General features: G+C 40.1%; 2 protein-coding genes and 2 long non-coding RNA genes across 19 annotated transcripts in view; 1 reads left to right on the forward strand and 3 right to left on the reverse strand.

Moving 5' to 3' along the window:
- LOC126378594 (uncharacterized) overlaps positions 1-2,062 on the forward strand; it is a 109,041-nt gene extending 106,979 nt beyond the window's left edge. The window contains exon 2 of the long non-coding RNA XR_007568119.1: positions 1,999-2,062. This is a non-coding gene — a long non-coding RNA (uncharacterized LOC126378594). The remainder of the gene's footprint in view (positions 1-1,998) is intronic.
- On the reverse strand, positions 1,188-16,040 carry LOC126378417 (probable chitinase 2). Its single transcript, XM_050026767.1, has 10 exons — positions 15,830-16,040; positions 10,122-10,286; positions 8,929-9,014; positions 8,530-8,639; positions 7,941-8,037; positions 6,821-7,036; positions 5,824-6,018; positions 4,402-4,535; positions 3,508-3,683; positions 1,188-2,741 (listed from the first exon to the last, which is right to left on the reverse strand). Exons 1-10 carry the CDS (start codon positions 15,912-15,914, stop codon positions 2,473-2,475), a joined length of 1,533 nt encoding a protein of 510 aa, XP_049882724.1. The 5' UTR covers positions 15,915-16,040; the 3' UTR covers positions 1,188-2,472.
- Positions 16,041-21,793: 5,753 nt separating this feature from the next.
- Positions 21,794-23,781, reverse strand: LOC126378572 (uncharacterized). The gene is made up of 2 exons (XR_007568095.1): positions 23,209-23,781; positions 21,794-22,326 (listed from the first exon to the last, which is right to left on the reverse strand). It is a non-coding gene; the product is annotated as an uncharacterized LOC126378572 (long non-coding RNA).
- A 213-nt stretch (positions 23,782-23,994) lies between these two features.
- The window catches only part of LOC126378323 (bromodomain adjacent to zinc finger domain protein 2B-like), a 107,850-nt gene continuing 103,931 nt past the window's right edge, over positions 23,995-27,913 (reverse strand). For 8 of the 16 annotated variants that reach the window (XM_050026525.1, XM_050026533.1, XM_050026527.1 and 5 more), the window contains one exon: positions 23,995-27,651. In XM_050026525.1, coding sequence (XP_049882482.1) covers positions 27,510-27,651 — 142 coding nt within the window. In that variant the 3' untranslated portion in view covers positions 23,995-27,509. The remainder of the gene's footprint in view (positions 27,652-27,913) is intronic. The other 8 variants (XM_050026539.1, XM_050026538.1, XM_050026532.1 and 5 more) reach the window with 1 other exon arrangement.

A 27,913-nucleotide genomic window follows, 5' to 3' on the forward strand; every position in this document is an offset into this window, starting at 1 on the left:
TCAGGCCTGTTGTCTTAAACGTTGTACCGGGTGAGAGCCTTCAGCGCTCCCCATTTGTCCGGCCAAGTAGTTAATGTCATTTGCGGCAAAACTTCGATAAGTCACGTCAAAAAAAGGTGTGTTTGTTGGCTGCTCTCGTTCGTAGCAGCGAGCGGACCTGTCCGAATGAGATCGGCAATATCGGTTCCGGACCGATGGCTGTTACCTCCCGTTCCCCTTCTGGCCAACTCGTCCGCCGCGTCGTTACCTCTTGAATCACTGTGTCCTTTGATCCATTGTAAAGTGAGGTGTTAGTATTTGCACACCTTAGTCAGTGATTGGTGGTAACTGTGTATGAGTAGTAGTAGTTGTTTAGGGCCTGCAAAACTCTGAAAGTATTCTAATGAAACTGTCCCGTACCTAGCTAGCCATGAACGCATTCGCCGCTAGTGTGATGCCCATTTGACCTGGATGACGGTGTTAAGGGAGCCTGATATTACGTAATCATAAAATAAAGCATACTACACAAGGAGACGAGATGCATTGTAAAGTACATTTCTTTATCAACTATTAATGTACATTTTTGGACAAAACTTGTACAACAAAGTGACTCTGCCCATCTCAGTAGCGCAGTAAGTGTGATATTAGATATGTGTAATTACTTGTAGCTCTGTCTGGTCCATTAGGGATAAAGCCGTGATTTATGTATGTTCACATCTTGTTCTATCCTATTGGTTGTGAGGTGGATAACCAACCTCGTCAATCCTGGTGCGAGGGTTATTATTGAGCCGCCAAATGCCCCTGACATGGCTCATGTAACGACTACTTATTACATCAGTAAGCAGTAACCGGGACCAATGCCCATTGTTTTTTTAACTATTGTGTCTGGAAATCTTGGCCTCACAAGGATGAAACAAAACAATTTAAAAAATATTGATTAATATGGCCATCACTGGCACGTTTACCCTTTACTAGGGCAGGCATAAATAAAAGAGGTGGTAGCTGTTCACTCAAAAGTTAAATACCTTGAACAGCTGATTGCTACGTAGTGTTGTGCAAATTTGAATTTATTACATGAAGACCTGGAATTCAATTGCTCATAACTAATGCAAATATGAATTTAGGCGGCCAATACTCTCGCATGTGATTTGTAGATAGTGACAGAGTAGGCACACTTCGGGTTGATACCCCCGTTCCGTTACACCCTGTATGTCGATGTCGATATTAAAGCGACTGCCAGTTTTGTTAACAATTTGTTCTTAGACTAAAGTGAAGTTTTTGAAGAGATATTTAAATTAAATAAAGAATTCCAAAACTTACTAATTAATTGAGTATTTCTAGGTATTAATCATCACAGCACAAAAACTATAATAAGTGCATGTTAATTTAAAATACCTACGTACGTACGGTACTTAATCAATCTTATATTAGTAGATGTATATCTATTCAGAATTTGGTGCTGATTTTAGGCCTAGATACAATATATAAATCATAATTACCTACGCCCTTCGCTTTGCTTGTCTTGGCGTGGGCACTCCGGTGCCCCCAGATTCATACACTACATTATTACCTTTTCAACGTTTCTTCTTTAGCGTGAGTCACAATATGACGACCAAAAAGAATGTAACCATTACGTTTAGTAAAGATGACTATCAAAGATTTCCATTGTAAGACGTGTATGTAGTAGGTACACATAAAATAGTAATTTGTCAAAAATTATACCTACCTACTATTATTAAAATAAAAAACTATGCTTAAATTAATAGAACGTAAGCGTTTAAATAGTTTTCAAGATTATCTTTTAAATAGGTACTTACATAAATGTCATTAAAATGATAAATATGTACCTAATAAAAGATTATTCTTCGTCGCCAAATAAACTATTGGCGCCCAGTATGGGGCGGAAACATTGTAACGTTATTTCAGACCACAATAAATTGGCCCCAATTCCTGCAGACACCTAATTTTACTTTAAATTATACCTGCCATTTTCTTATCCGCCGAAAATGAAAGGGACAGATGATTTACACACAACAAACAGCTTTGATTAATTTTAGGAAGAATGAGTAAATTAATGAATAACCCGGGCAAATCAAAAAGGTAACTCGCTGTTATACAAACCGTTTGACGTGTGCTGTCAACTTAATTATGTCGGATTATTAGCCAATGCAAACTTTTTATAGGGTTTTGTGCTTAAAATTGACGTGTGTTCCATAAATTTTATGCTTGTCGATTACCCCTTCCATTCCTTTTCGGCAGATAAGAAAATGACCGATATAACTTAAAATAAAATTAGATGGTGTCTACAGGAATTAGCACCATTGATAGTTCTTGGATCTATAGCTTAGTTTTATTAGATTCATCGATCAAAAATTGACATATTGCTATGGATTGACGAAAGCGACCGTTCAAATTGATACTACAAATCAAAGTGCAGCGTAAAATTCTTACTTTTTCCCGTTCAATTCCACAATAAAAATAATAACAAATGTCTTAAAACACACTGACTAGCGCACATAACAACACCACCATGCTGCTAGCCAATGCTGGTGCACTTTTGGTTGGTTTATCGAAATCATCTATAACATTTGTCTTAATGATCTGTTCCATTTCATCTGTGATACGCTTCTCCTCCATGGCAAGCATTGTGGCTTCGTTTATGGTCCTCATCAGATTGTAGTTGGAAAATTCTGGCTCTGGTAGCCGCAGGTGGAGTTTTCCGTTCGCGGTGGTATAGAAGGAGCGTTTAGTGACGCGGTTAGCTGAAAAATGTTTGACTGAATTAGTATGTCTCTCCTTCTGATGACCTCCGTGGTCCAGTGGTTGAGCGTTGGGCTCACCATCCGGAGGTCCCGGGTTCGAATCCCGGTGGGGACATATCAAAAAATTACTTTGTGGTCCCTAGTTTGGTTAGGACATTACAGGCTGATCACCAGATTGTCCGAAAGTAAGATGATCCGTGCTTCGGAAGGCACGTTAAGCCGTTGGTCCCGGTTACTACTTACTGATGTAAGTAGTCGTTATATGAGCCATGTTAGGGACCTTTGGCGGCTCAATAGTAGCCCTGATACCAGGGTTGATGAGGTTGGTACTCCACCTCACAACCCACACGATAGAAGAAGATTTAGTATTACGTGATTGTGAGATTAACACTCATATTCTAAGATGTTATTTTTTTTAAATAACATAGGCTCGCGTTTGTCCACAATCTCAGCTCACCTGATGGTAAGTGACCCTAGCAAATGCCTATTCACTCTAGCCTTAAAGACTCTCAGATTATAACGAGTTGGAAACACAGACGACGCCAGACGTGGACATCGACAGAATAACAAAAACTTTCAAAAATAATAAAATAAATAATATTTTTTATTAATAAAATACGAGAGAAAAACAAACTAGCGCAATAAGTAAGCTTTATTGCTAAAAGTAATTTCTTTGGAGCAACCGAAATTATACGAAGAAAAAGACTATGTCTGCAAAATACACCATTTTGTAAAAAAAAATAGTAATCTGCAGAATCCAACTCACCATCAGGTAACCTTAGGGTCTCCAATGCCTTCACCAGCACAGGATCGTCCACCATCTTGTTGTAACGCTCCACGAAGTCCACGTACACATCCGTCTCCGGCCCGCAGGTGCCCTTGAAGTCGTCCGTGTCTATGCTCCATACCATCAGACCGCCTAGACCGTAGTCTACTGCCAACCTGGGGGAAAATGTGGAAAAGAATTAATTTACATACATACATAAACTCACGCCCGTATTCCCCGAAGGGCTGGGCAGAACTACAAATAATCAAGAAACTATTTGCAGCCACTTTTGATACATAGTCCTAAGGTGGATAATGATAAACCGTATGATGATAGGGGATCTGCCTATCGCTCTTACAGATGATCCATCATGTTCAGGACGCTGTCCCTTTGTCGCCTTTTACGACATGCACGATAGGCAGCTGAACACATTCTATGTTTTTTCTTTACTCCCAGTCCAGCAGAGGAGCTGAATTAATTAGATTTATTTAAAAGTCAGTGAACCTGGGAAAGCGAAAATTGTTTTGGTCTGCGGTTTATAATGCACAAGACGACCTTTTAATATACTATCGCGGAGCTCCGTATGTCGTAAAGTTTACGGACGAGTGGAGTGCAAAGTTGAAGTATGAACTACATATTTGCTCATACTTGTATGGCGCGCGTTTCACGCTCACTTGGCCCTTCTAACCTCTTTTTTAGACACTACATATTGACATTATCGTACACGCGCATCTGTGTGTGACGACACCATACGATTCCAGTCTACACTATGTTCGAGGGGGTGAGGTAAAGTTAGCTCAGACGCTGGTGGGCGGAGAGTTGCCGTTCTATATGTAGTGTTATTCCATATTCTATGGCATGGTGGCTTTACAATAGCAAATATCGTCTCCATACTTGACTTTAGCAGCAATAGACCGTGCGTTGTCGTAGCAGATGACCCGTTCGCCGTCGCGCAGGTAGGGGGTCGATGACTGCTCGTGCCAGTATTGTTGCCAGTCCGACGTCTTATTGGTGAGCTCCATGCAGATCTGGAACAGCAGGGACAATATCAGTGCCTTGCAGCCGTCTGACTAAAACAGCACATGTATAGTGCTGGGAAAAAGCGAAGCCAAGCTAAGCAGGGGGGGCTACCGGCTAAGACGAAGCCGATTCAGATTTGAGCAAATCGAACATCGATTTGATTCTGTCGTACCGCGTAAGCAGCCAAGATGGCGATCCCCGATTCGTGACGTCACATGAAGTTCGACAAGCCGATTGACCGAATGATTTCAGTACTTTTGACACTAAGAAATCAAAGTTCGGCGTCTGAAGGCGATTCCCATTAGCGATGGGTCGTTATCGGTTTTTGAGATAACGTAACGTAAGCGTTATGTGATTTCCAATAACTAGTTTCTTAACTAGTGATTTTTATAACTAGTTATTTTTAGGCGCGTTTTACATTACTCGTTTTACTCCTTTACGTTGTCAAAGCTATGTGTGAGGTGGTCAATGTAAAACGTCGTTTTCATCTTGTCATTACGAATATTGTAAAACCAGTGATTTTGCGTGAGTAGTGAAAGTAGCCAAACATCGACGCTATGCCTTAAACATAAGAGTGAATTCGATTTAACTTTATGGCGTTGTGATTAAAAGAGTTATTGAAGACTGATGCCTATTTCGATCGTTTAAATGGCGTTATGAATATCACTAGTTTTTGTTGTAGTGGAAAACGAGTGATCACTGTTCGAGCTCGTAACTGCATATATAACCAGTTATGGTTAATAACGCCCATCGCTAATTCCCATTAAAAGTGTCAGTTGAAGCCCGGCACTTTTCAGTAACAGTAATCAATTTTAATTTCTTATTTTCGCTGCAGGTTTGGGATTGTTCGAAATAGAAACCACAAACAAAATACTATCTTCCCGTCTCTGTGTGTTAGCCCCGATTCCTGCAAACACCTCTTAATTTTATTTTAACTTAAATAAGTATTTACCTGTCATTTTCTTATCTGCCGAAAAGGAAATGGACGGATGACTGGCAACTGTTAATTTTAAAATGAATGAGTGAATGAATGAATAACCTGGGCGAATAAAATAGGCATCTCGCTGATTATGCAACTTGTTTGACATGTGCTGTTAACTTAATTCTGTCCGGTTATTGGCCAATATAATTTTTTTGGAGGTTATTTCAAATTTCTGCATAAAATTGACGGATATTCCATAAATTATATGCGGGTAAGAAAATGATAGGTATAAATTAAAATAAAATTAGGAGGTGTCTGTAGGAACCAGGGCCAGTGTTACCCTAACATTATTTTTGCACTAAACTAAAACGCACCTCATTGTACCCCATAAACCCAGCCTCCCTGGTATAAGGTCCTTTGAACCCGACACTCTTGACGGGCGTCCGTCCGAAGACCACGTCTCTGGTCTCCGGGTCCTGAAGGATGAAGTTCCTCCCGTACATCGGTAGCCCCAACACCAGCTTGTAGGGACTCACGCCGTGCGATAGCATGTACTTCACTGTAAACTCCTGTTGTAGAAAAAAAATAAAATGGTTTATTATATATGATAGTTATAAAGTTAGGATGTAAATGAGGAGATCCGCAGGAGAACTAAAGTCACCGACATAGCTCGGAGAATTGCAAAGCTGAAGTGGCAGTGGGCAGGACACATAGCGAGGAGAACCGATGGCCGATGGGGCGGAAAGGTTCTAGAATGGAGACCACGTGTCGCTCAGTGGGTAGGCCCGCTACAAGGTGGACCGACGATCTGGTGAAGGTCGCGGGAAGCCGCTGGATGCGGGCAGCGCAGGACCGATCGTCGTGGAGATCCTTGGGGGAGGCCTATGCCCAGCAGTGGGTGTCGTACGGCTGATGATGATGAAAGTTAGGATCGCCATAAGTTCATCTCATCCTCCGCCAACCTCAGTTTTTATTAACGTGACTTATTGTAAATTTGCCGCAAACGGCATTAACTACTTAGTCGGACAAATGGGGAGCGCTGAGGGATCTCACCAGGTACAAAATTTAAAACAACAGGCCTGAGGGTACCCTGTTCATATTGGGATCATATTTGAAAGAATTAATCGACTCGTGGATCGAAATGAATACAGTATCTCTGAATTTCGGCGCCCTAGAAATTTCCACGATGTCTAGGGCAAATATGCCCAATCCAGTTGATCCCCTCTGCGTAGATCCGGGGCTGCCGGCCAGGGTGGTTAAATCTTGGTTGATTTTGACGCCCCCTATGACGGATCTCGATGCGGTCACACCGCTCGCGCCGCCCTAGGGCAGCCACTGCTGGTGAAATTTACCGACATGCCATTAACTTACCACACTGAGCTCATCATTCTCGTCCAAGCCTCTTAGCGGGGCGTTGGCCCCCACCACCCCGTCCCAGGTGCCGTGGTAGTCGTAACACATCATGTGGATGAGGGTCAGGTATCGGCTCAGCTTGGCCAGCTCATAAGCAGCTTCCATGGTCTCCTTACCAGCTCCAAGAGCGGCCGTGAGGATGTAACCGTGCGGCTCGAAGGCTTCGTTCAGTTCCTGGAATTAGATAGAAATATATTTACAATACAATACAATACAAAAACGCTTTATTGCACATATAAACACAACACTAAAAACAATTACAAATGTGACAGGAAAAGTAAAAACGGCGGCCTTATTGCTTATTTATACAGGGAGAGATAAAAAACGCCAACGTTGATTGCTTTGCGGACGCATCGAAATGCAGCTAAAATAATACATATTTATAACTACATCACAACACAACGGCCTCCGTGGTCGAGTGGTTGAGCATTGTGCTCACGATCTGGAAGTCCCAGATTCAAATCCCGGTGGGAACAAATCACAAAAATCACTTTGTGGTCCCTAGATTGGTTAGGACATTGCAGGCTGATCACCTGATTGTCCAAAAGTAAGATTAACCGATGTAAGTACGTAGTCATCGTAATGCTACACCGATAAGAGCGTGGCTCTTAAATTAATGATGAACAACATAACAGAAGCTCCTGAAGTCCTGACTATATCAATTGGGGTAGTCAGAGGTACATTCATCGTAAGAGTTCGAACTGTCAAACAAGTGTTGATTATTTGTGACGTTTATTAGTGATGTATGCATGACTAGAACCTAGAATACAACCATACACACACACACGCACACACACACACACACACACACACACACACACACACACACACACACACACACACACACACACACACACACACACCTATTTTTCAATAATTGGGAACCTGGTGACCTGGAACACAGGGTTATACCTAGATTCTCACATAATGTATAGTTATAATTATTACAATGGCATTACTTTTTGTGAGAGTAAATAAAGATTTTATTTATTTATTTTATATATCAGTCAAGTTTAGGCCGATCGATTCTGTTCTTTCTAATATTAGTAATGTTGTATATTCTGTGGTAATGTCTTACCTTCACCAGCGAGACGAAGTTGGCTTTGTCCTGCGGTCTACCGTCCCTGCGGGCGGGGTACTCCCAATCCAAGTCCAGCCCATCGAACTTGTACGTTCTGTAACCATGTCAAGAACATCATTAGTAGGAGCGTTGGGCTCACGTTATGGAGGTCCAGGTTCGATTCCCGATGGATGGATTGTCCCAATCACTTTGTGAAACTGTCCTTGTTTAAGAATATTGCAGGCTTGAATCACTTGATTGTCCGAAAAAGTAAAATGTTTCTGTGTTTCGCAGAATCATTTTACTTTTGAGGGCAGGGGTGTATTAGCCGTAAAACACCTCCACCAGCCCGCAGTGGAGCAGCGTGGTGGAGTATGCTCCATACCCTCTCCGGTTGATTGTGGAGAGTCCTGTGCCCTGTGTGAGTTCTAACTGGATTTTGGAGATTAACGTGATAGGCGATGAGATAATGGTCGAGACAACTGTGTTGGTGAAAACTGTACTTAAGATAAATTCATAGCTCATTGGTGCAAGTTCGGTGACGGGGTTTGAACCGGCGCTCTTCGTTTGCGAAAGCAAACAGGTCCAGACCAAAAAAGAGACTCACTCCAAGAATAGCATGACGCTCTTGATGAACTTGGCTCGGCCCTCAGCAGTCTCTGCCATCAGCGAGTATCGCAGCGAGCCCTGGTTCCAGCCGCCGATTGCGATGGTCACCTGGTAACAATTAATAAATTACAAATGAATCTTTTTTTTTTTGTTGGAGTAGCGAGGCATTCCCATCACAAGTGTCATCTGACTACTTTTAGGGAAGCCCCTGTCACTTGTTTGTTATAGATTTACAGAAATAAAAACAGGGTTTTATAACAGGGTTTCAGAGGTGGAGGACAGGAGTCCTAGTACGGCTTTGAAATAGACTACTCTGGGCGCCATCCCACTATCATTCCTTATTCTATGGCTTAAGTCTAGAAGCAAAGAAAATGTTTTGACAGGAGTAAGGTCCAACCTTGAGGTGCGGGTAACGCTGCTTCAGCGCCACGAGCCGTTTGTAGCCCGCTTTGCCGTAATCCTTCTCCAAGTCTTGCCATGGATCTGGAAATATAAATATAATAGTGTGATGGAAATCGAAAGCAGGACCGATCGTCGTGGAGATCCTTGGGGGAGGCCTATGCCCAGCAGTGGGCGTCGTACGGCTGATGCGATCAATGAGGGATTTCACTTAATTTCCGGCCAAGTCGGTAATGCCATTCTTTTTTCGGAAAAAGAAAATCTTACGAAGGGAATGATTCAGACCACGATACTGAGTTGATATCAAGTAGAATTTACTCTCGGTAAATTCATAAAATTTGGATTTTAATATTTTCAGTTCCATACTTTAGCGACGGAAAATTCCACTTGACGTCAACTCAGAATCATGGCCTCATACCTTGAAGTTTTCGTTACGATATCACTAACACCCTGCATTTGTTATACGAGGTATATGACGTTGTCAGACTTACCAGTTCCGGCCAAGTAGTTAATCTTCTTCTTCTATCGTGTGGGTTGTAAGGTGAATTACCAACCTCATCAACCCTGGTGTCGGGGTTACTATTGAGCCGCCAAAGGCCCTTGACATGGCTCATGTAACGACTACTTACTTACATCAGTAAGTAGTAACCGGGACCAACAGCTTAACGTGCCTTCCGAAGCACGGAGCATCTTACTTTTTGGATTATCAGGTGATCAGCCTGTAATGTCCTAACCAAACTAGGGACCACAAAGTAATTTTTGTGATATGTCCCCACCGGCCGGTAACAGCCTCCGTGGTCTAGTGGTTAGGTTAGGCGTTAGGCTCACGATCTGGAGGTCCGGGTTCGATTCCCGATGGGGACATTGTCGAAATCACTTTGTGAGACTGTCCTTTGTTTGGTAAGGACTTTTCAGGCTTGAATCACCTGCTTGTCCGAAAAAGTAAGATGATTCCGTGCTTCGGAGGGCACGTTAAGCCGTTGGTCACGGCTATTAGCCGTAAAAACACCTCCACCAACCCGCATTGGAGCAGCGTGGTGGAGTATGCTCCTTACCCCCTCCGGTTGATTGAGGGGAGGCCTGTGCCCAGCAGTGGGCACAGGCCTCAGCAGGAGGGGTATATAGGCTGTTTATGTTTTATGTTTATGTCCCCACCGGGAATCGAACCCGACTTGTTGTTGTCAGACTTACCAAGGCTCTTTATCGCGCCGCTGGTCTCGTCCAGTCCAGCGAAGGAGTACACCAGGTGAGTGCACAGTGAGGGTTCAATATCTTCGAGGGAGTAGCTGCCGGGCGCTGGTCGGTATACCGCCCACGTCGCCACGTAGCAGACGACTGCCTTGCCGTGCATTGGACCTGGGGGGGGATGAAAATTAAATAAAAATAACATAGCATGGTGTAGCGTATGTTTATAATATTCGTTTAAAGAACGTACGAAGTATTATATTCTCTATGCTCCTTTTTATAATTCATAATTCATTTATTCGCCTTAAAAATGGTAGGTACAGTTTGCAGATGGTCAGCATTTAGCATTAGGTCAACATTTTAGTTATGAAAATTATAACATGCAGATTTATAATTTTAAACTATAATACAATGTGCGACCCCCCCGTCTTACTTTAGTCTTCAATCGTATAGCATCAAGATGTCACACACACAGATGCACGTGTAAGGCAACGTCAATGTGTCTGAGTGAAACGAAGTATTTTGTATGAAGTGCCCGGGTGTGGTTACGGTGTCACTAACACCCTGTATACTCGTGTGGCTTATACACACAATCATTCAGACTTCAACGCATTAACGTCCCCACTGCTGGGGCACGGGCCTTCCCTACGGATGGATAGGGAGATCGGGCCTTAAACCATCACGCGGGTTATTAACGACTCCTGCTAATGCAGCCGGGACCAACGGCTTAACGTGCCTTCCGAAGCACGGAGGAGCTCGAGATGAAAACTTTTTTTTTGTGGTCACCCACCCTATGACCGGCCTTTGCGAAAGTTGCCTAACTTCAACAATCGCAGACCGAGCGCGTTTACCGCTGCGCCACTGAGCTCCTCAAATCAGACTTATACTAAGTGAAATATGTAGAAAAACAAAGCGACACAAGGCTATTTTCCGCACGGGGACAGTTTCCGCTCCAAAAAACAAAGAATGCGTTAATCGTGAGTTTCGGACGGCACAGTTGTCCCAAATGTGATTTTGAATGTTGATAATAATCTTTTAGCTAGCGTAGTTTCCAAAATGTAACCCGTTTTTGTCTACGTTGGTAGGTATTCGAACGCATTTTTTTAAAAGATTGATTGATTTTTTTGAGATTTTTTACCAGATTGTTTTGTTATGGGAGTAAGTAATATTTGCAAGTTAGGATTCCGGCCAATTAGTTAATGCCATCTGTGGCAAATCTACAATAGGTCATGGCAAAAAAAAGAAAAGCAAGTTAGGAAAAAATATACTTACTTATTGTAAACAAGTTTAAAAACTAAAACCAGACTACGGAAAAATGACGCTCTAAAAGGTATGAAACAAGAAAATAGGCAATTAAGTAAATTTAAGTGTGTGTGTGTGCGTGTGTGTGTTTTTAAGGGTTTTTTTTAAGATAGCCGGGGTCGTATGCCGTGACAAACCCTTAAAACAGATTGGGATACTTTTGACTCTCGTCAAGCGTAGTATAAATAAAATACTTACAGATAAAACTACCACACTGTTTTGTTCTCGAATGGAACTTGTCCGTCATTTATATGGCATCTTAATAAAATTAAAATAGAGAACCAGAATTTGTATAAAACGACCATTTCGTCCGTTGAAGGTGAACTAGTTATCGGATGTTGAACGTGGTGCATCTCTTGTAGATATTTCGTCATATTATCAAGGACGAATTGTCGACGAATCGAAATTAATGTTTCATCTTATATTCTTACAGCCTCCGTGGTCTAGTGGTTAGAGCGTTAGGCTCACGATCTGGAGGTCCGGGTTCGATTCCCGATGGGGACATTGTCGAAATCACTTTGTGAGACTGTCCTTTGTTTGGTAAGGACTTTTCAGGCTTGAATCACCTGCTTGCCCGAAAAAGTAAGATGATTCCGTGCTTCGGAGGGCACGTTAAGCCGTTGGTCCCGGCTATAAGCCGTAAAAACACCTCCACCAACCCGCATTGGAGCAGCGTGGTGGAGTATGCTCCATACCCCCTCCGGTTGATTGAGGGGAGGCCTGTGCCCAGCAGTGGGACGTATATAGGCTGTTTATGTACGTATATGTATGTATGTTATATTCTTATGAGATTCCCCCACACACTTCCCCACCCCCACGGCCTCCGTGGTCCAGTGTTTGAGCGTTGGGCTTCGATCAGGAGGTCCCGGGTGCGAATCCCAGTGGGGCCATATCACAAAAATCTCTTTGCGATCCTTACTTTAGTTTGGACACTACAGGCTGATCATCTGATTGTCCGAAAGTAAGACGATCCGTGCTTCAGCACGTTAAGCTGTTGGTCCCGGTTACTACTTACTGATGTAAGTACGTAGTCGTTACATGAGTCATGCCAGGGTTTGGCGGCTCAATAGTAACCCTGACACCAGGGTTGATGGGGTCGGTCATCCACCTAAGTGTGTGTCACGGATCATCTTACTTCTGGACAATCAGGTGAAAGATTGCGGGCACAAACTATAAGTACAACTTACCAAAGTACATACATACAGTGTACAGTCACGAGCATTAATATACACTTTGGTACCATGTCACATTAACTTTTTTGACAAACTGAACTGTAAGACTCACTAAATGTCAAATATGTTAGTGCGACAGAGTCTTAAAGTCGGTACATTATATTGCTCATGACTGTAAGTACTTACATTTTATATAAAATGAGTATGAGGAAGACATCAATTGAGAGTACAGAGCTAGTGAGTGAATTTATACAATTTTTATGATCTGAAGATTTGCTTTTTTCTGTGATTTGCCGAAAACTGGTAATCCGCCGTATCGCCGTCTATAATGGTCGAGCCAACTGTGTTAGTGAAAACTGCACATAACATTTTATTAACTTATAGTGCAATTCCGGTACTTACTGGAATTCTGACCGACAATCGACGTTTGAGAAGCAAGAACAAACGGACCACAATACTTAGAAGGATATTATTATTGTAACTAGACCACATTGGGAACACAGAATATCTACTTAAGTACATTTATTCCAATAAAACATAATGTGCGGTCTACCGCTAACTGATGAGGTTGTATGAAATCTATAAATCGACACAGTTAATATATTTCATTACTATACTATGTCGTGTCCAGATCTTACAATTGATCATTTCATAATGTGCTCGATCATTTCATGAAATGGTTGTTTTTTCTTTCCTTTTTTTATTCTTTATCTTATCTTTCTTTATTTATTATAACAATTATATGTGTATTATTATTGTGTAGTTTATGTACTCGTAAGTTTATCTATCTTTGTATTTTACTTTTATAATTATGTACTTACAAGTATTCCTATGCAGCACTATCCCGCTATATTATATAATATTAAATATGTCCTATACTCAAAGGTTGCCTGGAAGAGATTGCTTCTTAGCAATAAGGCCGCCTATTGTACTCTTTCTATTTCTTTTTTGTTTTGTATTTTTTATTTTTCCCCTTGTGCAATAAAGTATTTTTTTATTGTTAAGTCATCATCATCAGCCCATTAACGTCCCCACTGCTGCTGGGGCACGGGCCTTCCCTATGGATGGATAGGGAGATCGGGCCTTAAACCATCACGCGGGCCCAGTGCGGATTGATGGTTATTAACGACTGGTAATGCAGCCGGGACCAACGGCTTAACGTGCCTTCCGAAGCACGGAGGAGCTCGAGATGAAAACTTTTTTTTATTTGTGGTCACCCATCCTATGACCGGCCTTTGCGAAAGTTGCTTAACTTCAACAATCGCAGACCGAGCGCGTTTACCGCTGCGCCACCGAGCTCCGAATATGATTTTGCAAATATGCACTTATGAAGTGTTATGTGTTGGTATCCATTAGTCTATCATCATCATCCCCAGTGTCATCGTCTGAATCTCTTGAGTTGCTTATTATTAGGTATTTTGTGTGTACTATTTATATAAGTAGGTATATATGCTAGGTTATGTCATATAGGTTAGGTATATATTATATTTGAAAGTATGTTATATATTTATTTGCATGTACTTATTTGTTGTTAAGTTGTATGCATAGTTTGTACCCGCAATCTTTCAATTTTTTTTTTACCTTTTTCCTCACCTTATGGTTGTCTGGAAGAAATCGCTTTAAGCGATAAGGCCGCCATTTGCCATGTACTTAGTTAAGAGACTTTTTGTAATTATTTCTTTTTATTTTGGTGCAATAAAGTGTATTTGTATTGTATTGTATTGTATCCCCCTAGCATTATCTCGTTTTTCACAAGATTCGCTTACCTAACCTGAATATTTGACAGATACAGAGATATTGTTTCTGAAGAACGTAGCCTGGAAAGTGCTTCATTGCTTTATAATTAGTGAACCACAAATATTCGTGAAGTATTACTTAGGTAACGTAATTGAAATACCAATAGATTGCCTAAAGGACCGTTACTTTAAACTGCTTATTACAGTGCAATTATTATCACGGGCTTCTTGTTGATAATTCGTTTTAATTATTAAAGTTATTACCACGTAAGTAATAGTTTCCCAGTCGCCTTAAACCCGCATAAGTGATTTGTCCGTCCAAGTAGTTAATGCCATCAGCGGCAAATCTACAATAAGTCACGTCAAAATAAAAATGAAACTCTGTTTTTCCATGGCTTATCGTAGATTTGCCGCACATGGTATTAACTAAGTACTTGGCTGGATGCAAGAAGGATACTTTAAAAGAATTACAAAATAAAGACCTTTTTACTTTTTTTTAACGCGTTTTTTTATAGATTTGCCGCAAATAACATTAACTGCTTGGCCGGACAAATGGGGAGCGCTCTGACCCGGTAAAAAATTTAAGACAACGGGCTGAGGATGCCCAGTTGGGCGCGAACCTCGGTCAGGGCGTGTCTGAGAGGATCACATTTGAAAGAATTAATCGACCCTAGTGGGTCGATAGCGATTAGATTCCGGGTTAACGGCGGGATGCTACGCATGTCAATATTCGTAACCGATTGAAAGAACCAATCGGCTCCTGGAGGGCCGATAGTAATAGGCGATGGAAGAGGGTAAAGTCGACCACGCCGGCAGGGTCGGGATCGTGAAGAGTTTATTGTGGTCAGAAAGAAAGAGCTGTTTGGCCGTAGGGCTCCTACCTAATCCAGTAGATTAGTCAAAAATCTTTGGTCCAGCGGTTGAGCGTTAGACACACGATCCGCAGGTCCCGGGATCGAATCCCGGTGGAGTCATGTCATAAAAATCACAATTTGATCGCTGGTTTGGTTAGGACATTACAGGCCGATCACCTGATACAAAAGTAAGATGATCCGTGCTTCGGAAGGCACGTTAAGCCGTTGGTCAAACTTCTTACTAATGTAAGTTAGTCGTTACATAAGCCATGGTATTTGGCGACTAAATAACAGGTAACCATGACACCAGGGTTGATGAGGTCGGTCTTCCACCTCACAACCCATACGACAAAAGAAGAGTTAAAAACATATGGTAAAACAGAGTTACTAAGGATGATACGACGCTAAACACATTCTAACTATTAGTCCAAGATTTTCTTAACAATTAGTCCAACAGGGAAGTTAAAAAAAACTAGGAAAAACATGTTTTTAATTATAATTATCATTACTTAACTAGTAATCGCTTGTCGCGTGCGGTTTTAAATGACAAAACGGCTTTCTCTTTGTTTGTGAAGTTACTGTCGCATGACCTATACATAGATTGCAGACTATAGGAAACTTAACAATTGTAAAAAAAACCTTTCACTCACCACCCAAGGTCTGTCCGTCCAAAACCGACGCCATGGCCAAAACTAACACAACAAACAAACTAAAACCACTTTTAAATTCCACCATTTTGTATTTTCATCCAACTGGCTGTTCACAATAATGTCTTCGTCACAGGAATTTAAAAAAACGAAAATTTAAAAGATAAAAGTTTGAATTTAGAACACGTCCGCGCGCCGTAGCGGCATTTCTCGTTTTGATCGTCGTTGAGTGTTGTCACACTTTGACGGATAAATTGTGCGATGTATTTGACAAAATTAATTTATTTATCAATACCTACTTCATAACATTTTAAAATAAACTTTATAATGAACGTGCTCCAACACGCTGCTCTACTAGGCATGGGATGGTGTAGAACTATACAGACCTGAGACAGATTACTTAGAAAAGATATATAATAATAATAATAACATACAGCTGAGGAGCTCGGTGGCGCAGCGGTAAACGCGCTCGGTCTGCGATTGTTGAAGTTAAGCAACTTTCGTAAAGGCCGGTCATAGGATGGGTGACCACAAAAAAAAGTTTTCATCTCGAGCTCCTCCGTGCTTTGGAAAGCACGTTAAGCAGTTGGTCCCGGCTACATTAGCAGTCGTTAATAACCATCAATCCGCACTGGGCCCGCGTGATGGTTTAAGGCCCGATCTCCCTATCCATCCATATAGGGAAGGCCCGTGCCCCAGCAGTGGGGACGTTAATGGGCTGATGATGATAATTTATCACGATTGATCGATAATTGTGCCCAGTTAGCACAAAATTTCTACACAATTATAATATTTTCCCACACATGGCAGCACAATGTGGTTGTTTGACATTAGCAACACGTTTCACTGGTTTTGCCGTGGTTTTGCCTGTCACTTCCACGTGTAAACCAAACTCGACCTCATTACTTCAACGTAAAGATGGAAGTTAACTGCGGTTATCAAGCGACCGGTTAGTGTACTCGATTGTAAAGTTAAGTTCACGGCTTGGTGCATTCGGTTTTTTTTTAATAATTTCTTCGCGCTATGTTGCTTATGGGGTAGCGGAGAGAGCATCATTAGGTACTTATAAGTACTTACATAAACTCATGTTTTCCGAAATAATCATTAGACAGCTACTTTTGATGCGATATTCTAAGATGTCATGGGTGACTAATGCAGTTTTATCTAATTATTCGACCTATAATAATCATAAACTGCCTATATACGTCCCACTGCTGGGCACAGGCCTCCCCTCAATCAACCGGAGGGGGGTTTGGAGCGTACTCCACCACGCTGCTCCACTGCGGGTTGGTGGAGGTGTTTTTTACGGCTAATAGCCGGGACCAACGGCTTAACGTGCCCTCCGAAGCACGGAATCATCTTACTTTTTCGGACAATCAGGTGATTCAAGCCTGAAAAGTCCTTACCAAACAAAGGACAGTCTCACAAAGTGATTTCGACAATGTCCCCATCGGGAATCGAACCCGGACCTCCAGATCGTGAGCCTAACGCTCTAACCACTAGACCACGGAGGCTGTTAGACCATGGAGGCTGTTATAAAAAAGTTTATTTAGGTAAAACCTTCGACACACACATATACATTTACTACATTAAAATATAAGTACACACATTAATATTTAGTTAGAAAAGCAAACCCAACTAAACGTGTCCGCTTTTTATTTAGGTTCGGAACGCCTTTGCCCAGCAGTGGGACAATATAGACTAGTAAAAAAAATATTTCATTACACTACATTTATTGTAAAACCATCTGCTAATCAACTACCAAATATACCTATGGCCGATGTCTTCATCTAAAATGGTCGACCAATACGGGCCTCCGGTGGACCAAATGACTGAATCTTCTGGTCTTCTTCTATCGTGTGGGTTGTGTGGGATGACCAACATCAACCCTGGTGTCAGGCATATTATTGAGCCCCCAAAGGCCCCTGACTTGGCTCATGTAACGACTACTTACTTACATCAGTTAGTACCCAGTAACTGGGACCAACGGATTAACATGCCTTCTGAACGACGGATCCTCTCACTTTCGGATGATCGGGTGATACGAACGCGTGTGAACAAAGCATAGATCTTAAAATCTGTTAAAACATGTACAGACATCCTCAGTTTTTCACTTCATGTAAAATCTATTTTCTCCGAGTATTTACATATCGAAAGGTGCTTATTTTTTTTTAGGAATGAGAGACTAGTACTTAGAGAAAAAGTACTTTTATATGAACACTAGCAAAAGTAATTTTCCGCCATTTTCTTCAACACGAGTAGGTACTTACGTAACAAAAGCAAACCTCTACCTCTGTTGATTCAATGCATCATCGTAATCCTTGCAAGAATGACTTCTAAGAAAACATTACAAAATCATAAATACTTATAATGCTTCAAAAACTGGGACAAAGGCTGAACGGAACAATTAAAAACACTTTTAAAAAAATATATTATATCAGGTATTAAAAACTTACCTCCCCGGGAATACCGCCATGAGATCCGTTCCTTATAAAAGACCTCATCACATTTCTTCCCGCCTGATTGGAAATCCTTGAAAATGTTTTTCGTTAGTTTTAGATGTGTTTTTATTTAGTAATCAGCATTTCATAATTTATATTATACGTATTTGCAAAAGAATGAAAACATTTGTGAAATTAAACGGCTGTCCAAGTGACGTCACCCGTTTTGGGGAAACAAATAATATATTAACCACTCCTATTTGTGTCACTTTAGGGATTGTATTCATAATGAAATGAATATTAAGTAGCTACTTTACTTAGGCATAAGATCACGCCTATTTCCCGTTGGGGTAGGCAGACACCACGGAGTGCTACTTACTACGATCCTGACACTCCTGCGATTCTTCCACTTTCTTCAAAGTCAAAAAAAATAATAAAAAAGTTTATAACATAAACAGCCTATATATACGTCCCACTGCTGAGCACAGGCCTCCCCTCAATCAACCGGAGGGGGTATGGAGCATACTCCACCACGCTGCTCCAATGCGGGTTGGTGGAGGTGTTTTTACGGCTAATAGCCGGGACCAACGGCTTAACGTGCCCTCCGAAACACGGAATCATCTTACTTTTTCGGACAATCAGGTGATTCAAGCCTGAAAAGTCCTTACCAAACAAAGGACAGTCTCACAAAGTGATTTCGACAATGTCCCCATCGGGAATCGAACCCGGACCTCCAGATCGTGAGCCTAACGCTCTTACCACTAGACCACGGAGGCTGTTATTCGACCTAATCTAAATTAAAACTAAAAAGATCTAAGACATAGTGACCCCCCCTGACATAAAAGTTGGACCCGCGCGTGAATGGCAGGTAGATAGCCATAGAGGCAGCCAATCAGCTCGCGACACCAAACACTTCAGAACCCCGACACCGACCCCGCCGGCTTGGTCGACGATTTCCCTCAATCAGCGCTTATCGCTATCGACCCACTAGAGTCGATTAATTATTTCAAATATTTTTCCTCTCAGACGATGCCTTGAGCCGAGGTTCGCGCCCAACTGGGCACCCTCAGGCCTGTTGTCTTAAATGTTGTAAGTACCGGGTGAGAGCCTTCAGCGCTCCCCATTTGTCCGGCCAAGTAGTTAATGCCATCTGCGGCAAATCTACAATAAGTCACGTCAAAAAAATAAAAATTAGGTGGTATGTACTGGAATCAGGGCCATAATTCAAATATAAACAAGCCCTAACAACTTGGAAAGTAACCGACTAACAACTTTATCGCGATGTTAATAAAAATGTTTATTAAATGCAAATGAGAAAGATACTTAAGTGGTAGATACTAAAGGATAGTGTTTTATTAGAATTTACATGTGAGTCACTCAATGAATCAAGCCTTTGAAACATACATAAATTCACGCCCGTAATCCCTAATGGGGTAGGCAGCCACAAGTAATCAGGAGATATCTTTGCAGCCACTGTTGATACGAAGTCCTAAGATGGATATGATGAACAGGGGGGTTAAAAGGCCATATCGAAGCAATTAACCTAATAAAGCAATATTGCATTTTGACATTTGCGGAATATAAAAGTGAATGCGCACTGAACCTAGCCAATCCCGCATAAATCTTTGGCGGCGGAAGTGTTCTCCCACCCCTTTTATCGCTCCATTGGAAAGCCTCCCGCCTGGAAAGAATCTAGCGTGGTCGACATGGAAGTCTTTAAATAGGCTCCGGACACAGGTTGGCCACTGCAAGGATAATCTCTGCAGGTGGGGATACCTGGTTGATGGTTGCGATAATTGCGAGTGTGGAGTATCACCACAAACTATGGCTCACCTTTTGTGCTGTCCTAAGTGCCCTAACACCTGCACTATTAAAGACCTGTACGAAGCCACTGACAATGCCGTAAGCGTGGCCAATTATTGGTCAGCAAAAATTTACTATCGATCGCCATCGACTCGCAAAGAAGAAGAAGTGCGCAATGCAAGCAAATGTCAAATAGCAATATTGCTTTATTAGGTGAATTGTTTCGATGTGGCCATTTTAACCACCCTGGTGACAGATGATCAGCCCATCGCCCATATAATGGTCCATCATGAAGGACACTAAACGTGGAGCTAAGCACTCTGTCATTCAAAATTTTATAATTATTTTTCTGTTCCTTTTACGTTTTTGTTAATATATGATTTTGTGTAAGTAGGTACTTTTTTCCTACTGTGTTTGTATTGTTACTGTGGCGTCTTCTAATAATAAATACTTTCTTTTTTTTCATTCAGAGGTGTACGTTTCATATAAAAGACATCAACGCGTTTTGCTTTGTTTTATTTATATTTATTTATAAGCAATTCTGTGTGGGGTTTTTACACACACAGCCTGTGTTGTCTAGTGGTTAGAGCGTTGGGCTCACGATCTGGTCTGGGTTCGAATCCCGATGGGGACATCGTCGAAAACATTTTGTGAGACGTGTCCTTTGTTTGGTAAGGACATTGCAGGATTGAATCACCTGATTGTCCGGAAAAGTAAGATGATTCTGTGCTTCGGAGGGCAAGTTACGTCGTTATTCTCGGCTATTAGCCGTAAAACCACCTCCATCAACCCGCAGTGGAGCAGCGTGGTGGAGTATGCTCCACACCCCCTCCGGTTGATTAAGGGGAGGCCTGTGCCCAGCAGTGGGACGTATATAGTGGCTGTTTACTATGTTTTGTATTATGAACTTATAAGTATAATAAAGTAAATTAATAATTATATAATTTAAAATTATATTTGTTCATCATTAAGAGCCACGCTCTTGTCGGTGTAGCATTCTCCATGCTACCTTTTTAGGGAAAAATAGGGCAGTGGTTTCCCTCTTGCCTTCCGCCGCGACTCTAAGTGGGATGGCGCCCAGAGTGGTCTATTACAAAGCCGTACTAGGACTCCTGTCCGCCTCTGAATAGTACTGACAGTTACTGCTGCCCTCTGTCAGGTTCCAGGTTACAGTCCCTGTGACGTGTCTCGTCCTGCATTGCCGTATCAATTCAATTCAATGCAAAATCTTTATTTTCAGACTATTGTCCATAGATGTTAGTAACATAGTACTTAATTCTAATGTTAGTAGACTAATATTTATTCATTGTTTTAAGTTTACGCGGTTAATATCATAATTAAAGCACATAATAACGGGTTCTTACCGCGTTTAAATGGGGATATGTGACTCCCGATATTTCGACACTGTTGCAAGTGTCGATCACGGGATGACTGATGAGATTGGAGTGGAGTAGGTAGATCTATAATACATACAGTGTCGAAATATCGGGAGTCTCATATCCCCATTTAAACTTGCTTTAATATTTATTTATGAAAACAAATTAGAGCCCCCTAGCGGGAGGAGGAATGTGTGCGTGTAGTAGCAACCATCGCGCCATCAATGGCGACTCCCAGCGGTCCACCCACACACCCTGGATGCTGTTGGAGCCGGCTTCCAAACAACGCATCATCGTATCGATGGCGAAAAAAAGAAAAAAATGTTATGTAAATAAAACAAAACGGAAGTGCTTCAAAAATTACTTATTTATTCGTATATATATTTATATATATTATCCACTTTGCAGTGGCACCAACCGATGCACACAACTATATCGTTCCACACTCGCGTCTTACACGAAACAAAACCTTTTGCCGGCGAAATATGAATCAAAATACATGTTCGGTCACGAGCATTAATATGTATACACTTTGGTACCATGTCACATTAACTTTTTTGACAAATTGAACTGTAAGTCTCACTAAATGGCAAATATGTTAGTGCGACAGAGTCCTAAAGTGGGTACATTACATTGCTCATGACTGTTCACGTCATAGGTAGATCTTTCAAATACACTGCTACAAAATTGACATAACAGTCTCCATGGTCTAGTGGTTAGAGCGTTGGGCTCGCGATCTGGTGCGGCTTCGATTCCCGATGGGGACATTGTCGAAATCATTTTGAAAAGGACTGAATAACCGGATTGCCCGAGAAAGTAAGATGATTCAGAGCTTCGGAAGGCACGTTAAGCCATTGGTCGCGGCTACTAGCCCAAATGGCTCCACTAACCCGCAGTGGAGCAGCGTGGTGGAGTCCTCCATACCACCTCCGGTTGGTTGAGTGCGTCCGGTTGGTTGTGGACGTATATAGGTTGTGTAACCTCCGTGGTCTAGTGGTTGGAGTATTGGGCGAGGGTTCGATTCCCGATTTCCTGATTCGATCGCTTGATTGTTGGAAAATTAAGATAATTAAAAATTGCTATGAAATTTAGTAGAAGTTATACATGAATTGTCATTTATACATAGTATTTAAAAAAAACTAAATTACCGATTTACCTATGACGTTTACACACAATTAATTATTATTTAAAAAAAAGTTACAAAGTTACAAACCAAACTGAGAAACGTATAACCTCTAGCTTTCTCGAACATTCATATGCTTACGTTAAAGCGAGACAGATATATGTCTCCCATTTGTTTTAACTGAAAATCGGCAGTTATTCTCGAACATACTTCGGCAGTGAGGGTCTTTCCAGGTTAAGTTCACCAAAAACAATATAGATGGCGTTGTACAGCTTTAATGTGATAATTACCTATTTTCTCATTACTCGGGTACATAATTATTCCAAAATACAATGTAATGGCAGAAGCATATATAAAAATATTTGTTGCTTGATATTTGGATCACATTATGTATAGAATTAGTGGTCTAGTGGTTAGAAACAGCCTCCGTGGTCTAGTGGTTAGAGCGTTAGGCTCAAGATCTGGAGGTCCGGGTTCGATTCCCGATGGGGACATTGTCGAAATCACTTTATGAGACTGTCCTTTGTTTGGTAAGGACTTTTCAGGCTTGAATCACCTGATTGTCCGAAAAAGTAAGATGATTCCGTGCTTCGGAAGGCACGTTAAGCCGTTGGTCCCGGCTATTAGCCGTAAAAACACCTCCACCAACCCGCAGTGGAGCAGCGTGGTGGAGTATGCTCCATACCCCCTCCGGTTGATTGAGGGGAGGCCTGTGCCCAGCAGTGGGACGTATATAGGCAGTTTATGTATGTATAGAATTACGTTGCTACCTATATTGCTTCTCTTTATTTTGATCAGAATAATAATGGGTGGAAGATGTAATTGTGGCTGGGTGTAATAAAAAAGGGTCATCATTTATACTCAAAAGCAAAGATAATGCATGTCTGTTATCCATGAAATTAGAAGGTTAAACGAAGGAAAATCTGTACAGCGCCATCTGTAATGTTTTTGAGGAATGCAGCCTGAAAAGTCCCTCAATAAGTAGGCATACAAGTATTATAAAACTAATAATAATTTATTGTTTGTATTACTCCATTAAGTTCTATTAAACGTAAAATGTTTACAAAGTTAAAAAATATTTTATTATTTCAATTATTTGTGGAATTCAAAATGTTCAGGGCGTTTGAAGGTTAATGAATACAAGTAAATTCTCTGTAAGAAATTGCTTCTACTAGAAAATAAATACTTTTTAGTGTAAACATTATATTAAAAAAAAAAAAAATACCAGTTTATAAAAAACTCGGTTTTGTTTTTTTTTATTTTCAAAAAAGTTTTTTATTAGGACAAAATGTTTACTATAAAATAAACAGAATAAATAAAGTGATATAATTGACGAAACCAATAAGAAATAAATTACTTAAAAACACATGATATTTTTTTTTAATATTGAGAAAATACCTATACACAAGATTTATTATTATTTTTTTGTTAAGTATCTTATTTCTTTTTTTTATGTCACAACTGGGATCTGTTTAAAAAAAAGTTTTGTTACGAAATGTAAAATAAAATACTAATATTATTTTATTTGTATGAACATTCTTTTTTATCTGGAGTTTTCCTTAAAAATATCATCACTATTTATTCGGAACAAAAAAAAACAAAATACACAATTAATTATAGTTACCATATGTCACAATCCCTTTCGATATTTTTTAAGTAGTAATTTTTACAATTCGAAATGACATTTACGATTTGGCGATGTCCAATTTTACACAATGTCAAAAATGGCAGGTATTTCTGACGTTTATTTTTAAAAAAATGTTGAAATGTCACCTCGGCTAACCTCAACATACAAACATACAGTCAGACAGAAGTTAGAACTGTCGAAGTCAAGGATCTGCTCTAAGGCCTTTATACACAACAGTGAAACATCGAAAAGTACATTTATATCTTAAAACTTTCGGTTTTAAGAAATAAATATTATTTCGGAAACATTACGGTACATTTTGGAGTATTTTCTTTTATATTTATGTTTTTATATTTAACTATTTCGCGAGTACAAAAAAAGGAAAAAAATAAGCGTAAAATATATATAATAGGGTATTTGATTGGGTCAAAGATAATTTATAAAATGCTAATCTAGAAATAGAAGCCAGTCTACGATAATCGAAAATCAATCTCATTTTACTTTTCGACTTATTTTCGAATTTTATTTACGAATTAAGTAACAATAAGTACGACGTTTGTGAGGAGCTCGGTGGCGCAGCGGTAAACGCGCTCGGCCTGCGATTGTTGAAGTTAAGCAACTTTCGCAAAGGCCGGTCATAGGATGGGTGACCACAAAAAAAAAAGTTTTCATCTCGAGCTTCTCCGTGCTTCGGAAGGCACGTTAAGCCGTTGGTCCCGGCTGCATTAGCAGTCGTTAATAACCATCAATCCGCACTGGGCCCGCGTGATGGTTTAAGGCCCGATCTCCCTATCCATCCGTAGGGAAGGCCCGTGCCCCAGCAGTGGGATGTTAATGGGCTGGTGATGATGAAGTACGACGTTTGACCGCTTTTATTGATGACGTCACAGGACAGTATTTCCATACAAACTCCAGAGAAAACTTTCGTTTTGACGTTTCGTAAAAAGTATCTCATTTGACTAGGTTGTCAAGTAGCCTATTATATTTTCTTTTTATGAAGTAATATTGCTTAAGAAGGTTTTTTTCTATTATTTATATGTTAAACAACCTTCAGTAAATATAAAAAAATAATACTTCAAATTGTATCGTAATGTACATTAATATTAGGCCCTACACTACATTACTTGATTTCAATACTATAAATTACTCTCTCCTACATCGAAAATTTGAATAGACAACTATTTTTTACACACCCATATTGTTACAAACTCGACATCACTACAGAAATATTTCAACTGGCCACCGAAACTATTTAAACATTATATTGAGTTGAACAACCCCATTTTTTACATATTTTTAAGATATATTTTTAAGTTTTTGTCTTGGCTCCAAATAATTTGAGCCATTTACTATGTATATTTGGTGGTGTCTTCCACAACATTTTTCTCTTTTTTTTCTTTGTTATAACGTTATTAAATTATCGATGATAATTTTGTAACTGTTATACGAGAGAAAAAAAAAAGAAAAATAGTTGTTCAACTCAAAATAAGCGTCACTACTTCCGAATTCCAAAAATGCAACTTACATACAAATAATAATAAAAAATAATATTTTAAAATACTGTTTCGTTGCTACTCGCAAATAATTATGTTTAAAAAAATATTATATTCCGCTTACCCTGAATGGGGGAGTAGCGTGAAGAATATTCGAAGAACATTCAATATTCTATTTACCTATACTTAAAATAGATTTCGATCTAATACTTCTGTTTTATTTCTAATCTTATGAACTACTATATACAGTCTAAGTTTTAATACAATCATTGTTTTTTTTTTATAATACCATACGTTTTATTAAGTAGTATTTCCGTTGCCTGAAAGAAATCGCTTTAAGCGATAATGCTGCCAATTGCTGCAAGTATAACTAGATTAAGTATATAAAGTGTTGTAAAATTATAAACCAATATTCTAATTTAAAAAATTAATAGTTCGATAATACTTCAGTTATTTTGTCCTTTGTTTGGTAAGGATAGTACGGGCTTGAATCACCTGATTGTGAAAAAAAGTAAGATGATTCCGTGCATCGGAGGTCACGTTAAGCCGTTGGTCCCGGCTATTGTAACAGCCTCCGTGGTCTAGTGGTTAGAGCGATAGGGTCTGGAGGTCTGGAGACTGTACTTTGTTTGGCAGGCTTGAATTACCTGATTATCCGGCGCGTTAAGTAGTTGGTCCCGGCTATTAGCCGTACACCTCCACTAACCCGCGGTGGAGCAGCGTGGTGGAGTATGCTCCATACCTCCGGTTGATTGAAGGGAGGACTGTGCTCAGCAGTGGGACGTGTATAGGCTGGTTATGTTATGCAATAATTAAGGATATTACGTGTGTATGTATGAGAGATAAATCTATTAATTATAACGTTAATTCAACTATTAAAAAACCTAAATAATATTAAGGATTTTCTTGCCATCTTTTTTCTTTTTTAAAACATATGGTATAATAAAAAAATAGAATTAAAAAGTACACTAAACAGTGAATGTGCGTTTGCCGCTCTATTCCTATTACAATAAGGATCACATTCGCATGTACAACTCACGAGATTCTGAATATACATGTCTCAAATCCGGGTATAACTTTAAAAAGTTAAGTTTTTTTTTGGAATGTTTTTTTTTTTAATACTTATTATTAAAAAATGTCAGAAAAAGAACAAAATATAAAGAGGTAAATAAATTACGATTCGAGATTAGAAAATTCGATTCAAATTACGTAAGGAGCGATTTTTATTGCCTATAAAATAAATATAAAATTCTGTTCTTTTTCTGACATTTTGAATAATAATGTTTCATCACCATATATTTGTTTTTTTTTTTTCAGTTTCAAGCCAATTCAATTGCTTTTTATACAGTCATTTTTTTGGTCTTCTCAAATTAGCACTTGACAGGGTCTGTCCACCTCCGTAGGTGTTATGAACGTGAGTTTATATAAGTGTATTTAAGTATACATATTCACAATTTTAGAGTACGCTCCGTATCACTCGTTCATAAGGGGAGGCCTGCGCCCAGCAGTGGGACGTATAAGGTAGTTTGTGTTTTTTATAGAAAGATTATTAAACTTTTTTTCCCACATTTCGGACTACCAACAATTTAAAAAAGAAAATCATTTTTTTTATCTTCAAAAAAAAAAACAACATGTTCATTCTTGCTTTTTCTCTATAAGTCTTTTCCGAGTATAATAAAAAAAAAAAAGATTTTTTACATCTTTTTTATATTTTTTTAAATCTTGTTAACCTCCTTTCCGAGTCTGAAAAAGATTTCTTTCATATTTTTTCTTCATTTTTTTTAATCTTCGTCACGTGACATGGTCACGTCGTCCTCATGTCACAGTTGCGTCCAGCGCTCCTCGAAGAACTGTCGCATGTTGTGCCCTGCCCGCCCCACTGGGCTGTCGTCCTCGTTGAACACTTCACAGTTGCTGAATATCTGCCGGACGTCTGTCGCGAACTCCTCTTTGCATTTGTAGCTGCGGAAAAAAGTTTTTTAGAAGTTGACCATGTATATACTGAAATAAAACCATAGAATAAGGAATAATAACGACCTCCGTGGTCCAGTGGTTGAGCGTTGGGCTCACGATCCGGAGGTCCCGGGTTCGATTTCCGGTGGGGACATAACACAAAAATTACTTTGTGGTCCCTTGTTTGGTTAGGACATTATTGGCTGATCACCAGATTGTCCGAAAGCAAGATGATCCGTGCCTCGGAAGGCACTTTAAGCCGTTGGTCCTG

Source organism: Pectinophora gossypiella, chromosome 26, assembly GCF_024362695.1.
Source record: "Pectinophora gossypiella chromosome 26, ilPecGoss1.1, whole genome shotgun sequence".
Lineage (NCBI taxonomy): Eukaryota > Metazoa > Arthropoda > Insecta > Lepidoptera > Gelechiidae > Pectinophora > Pectinophora gossypiella.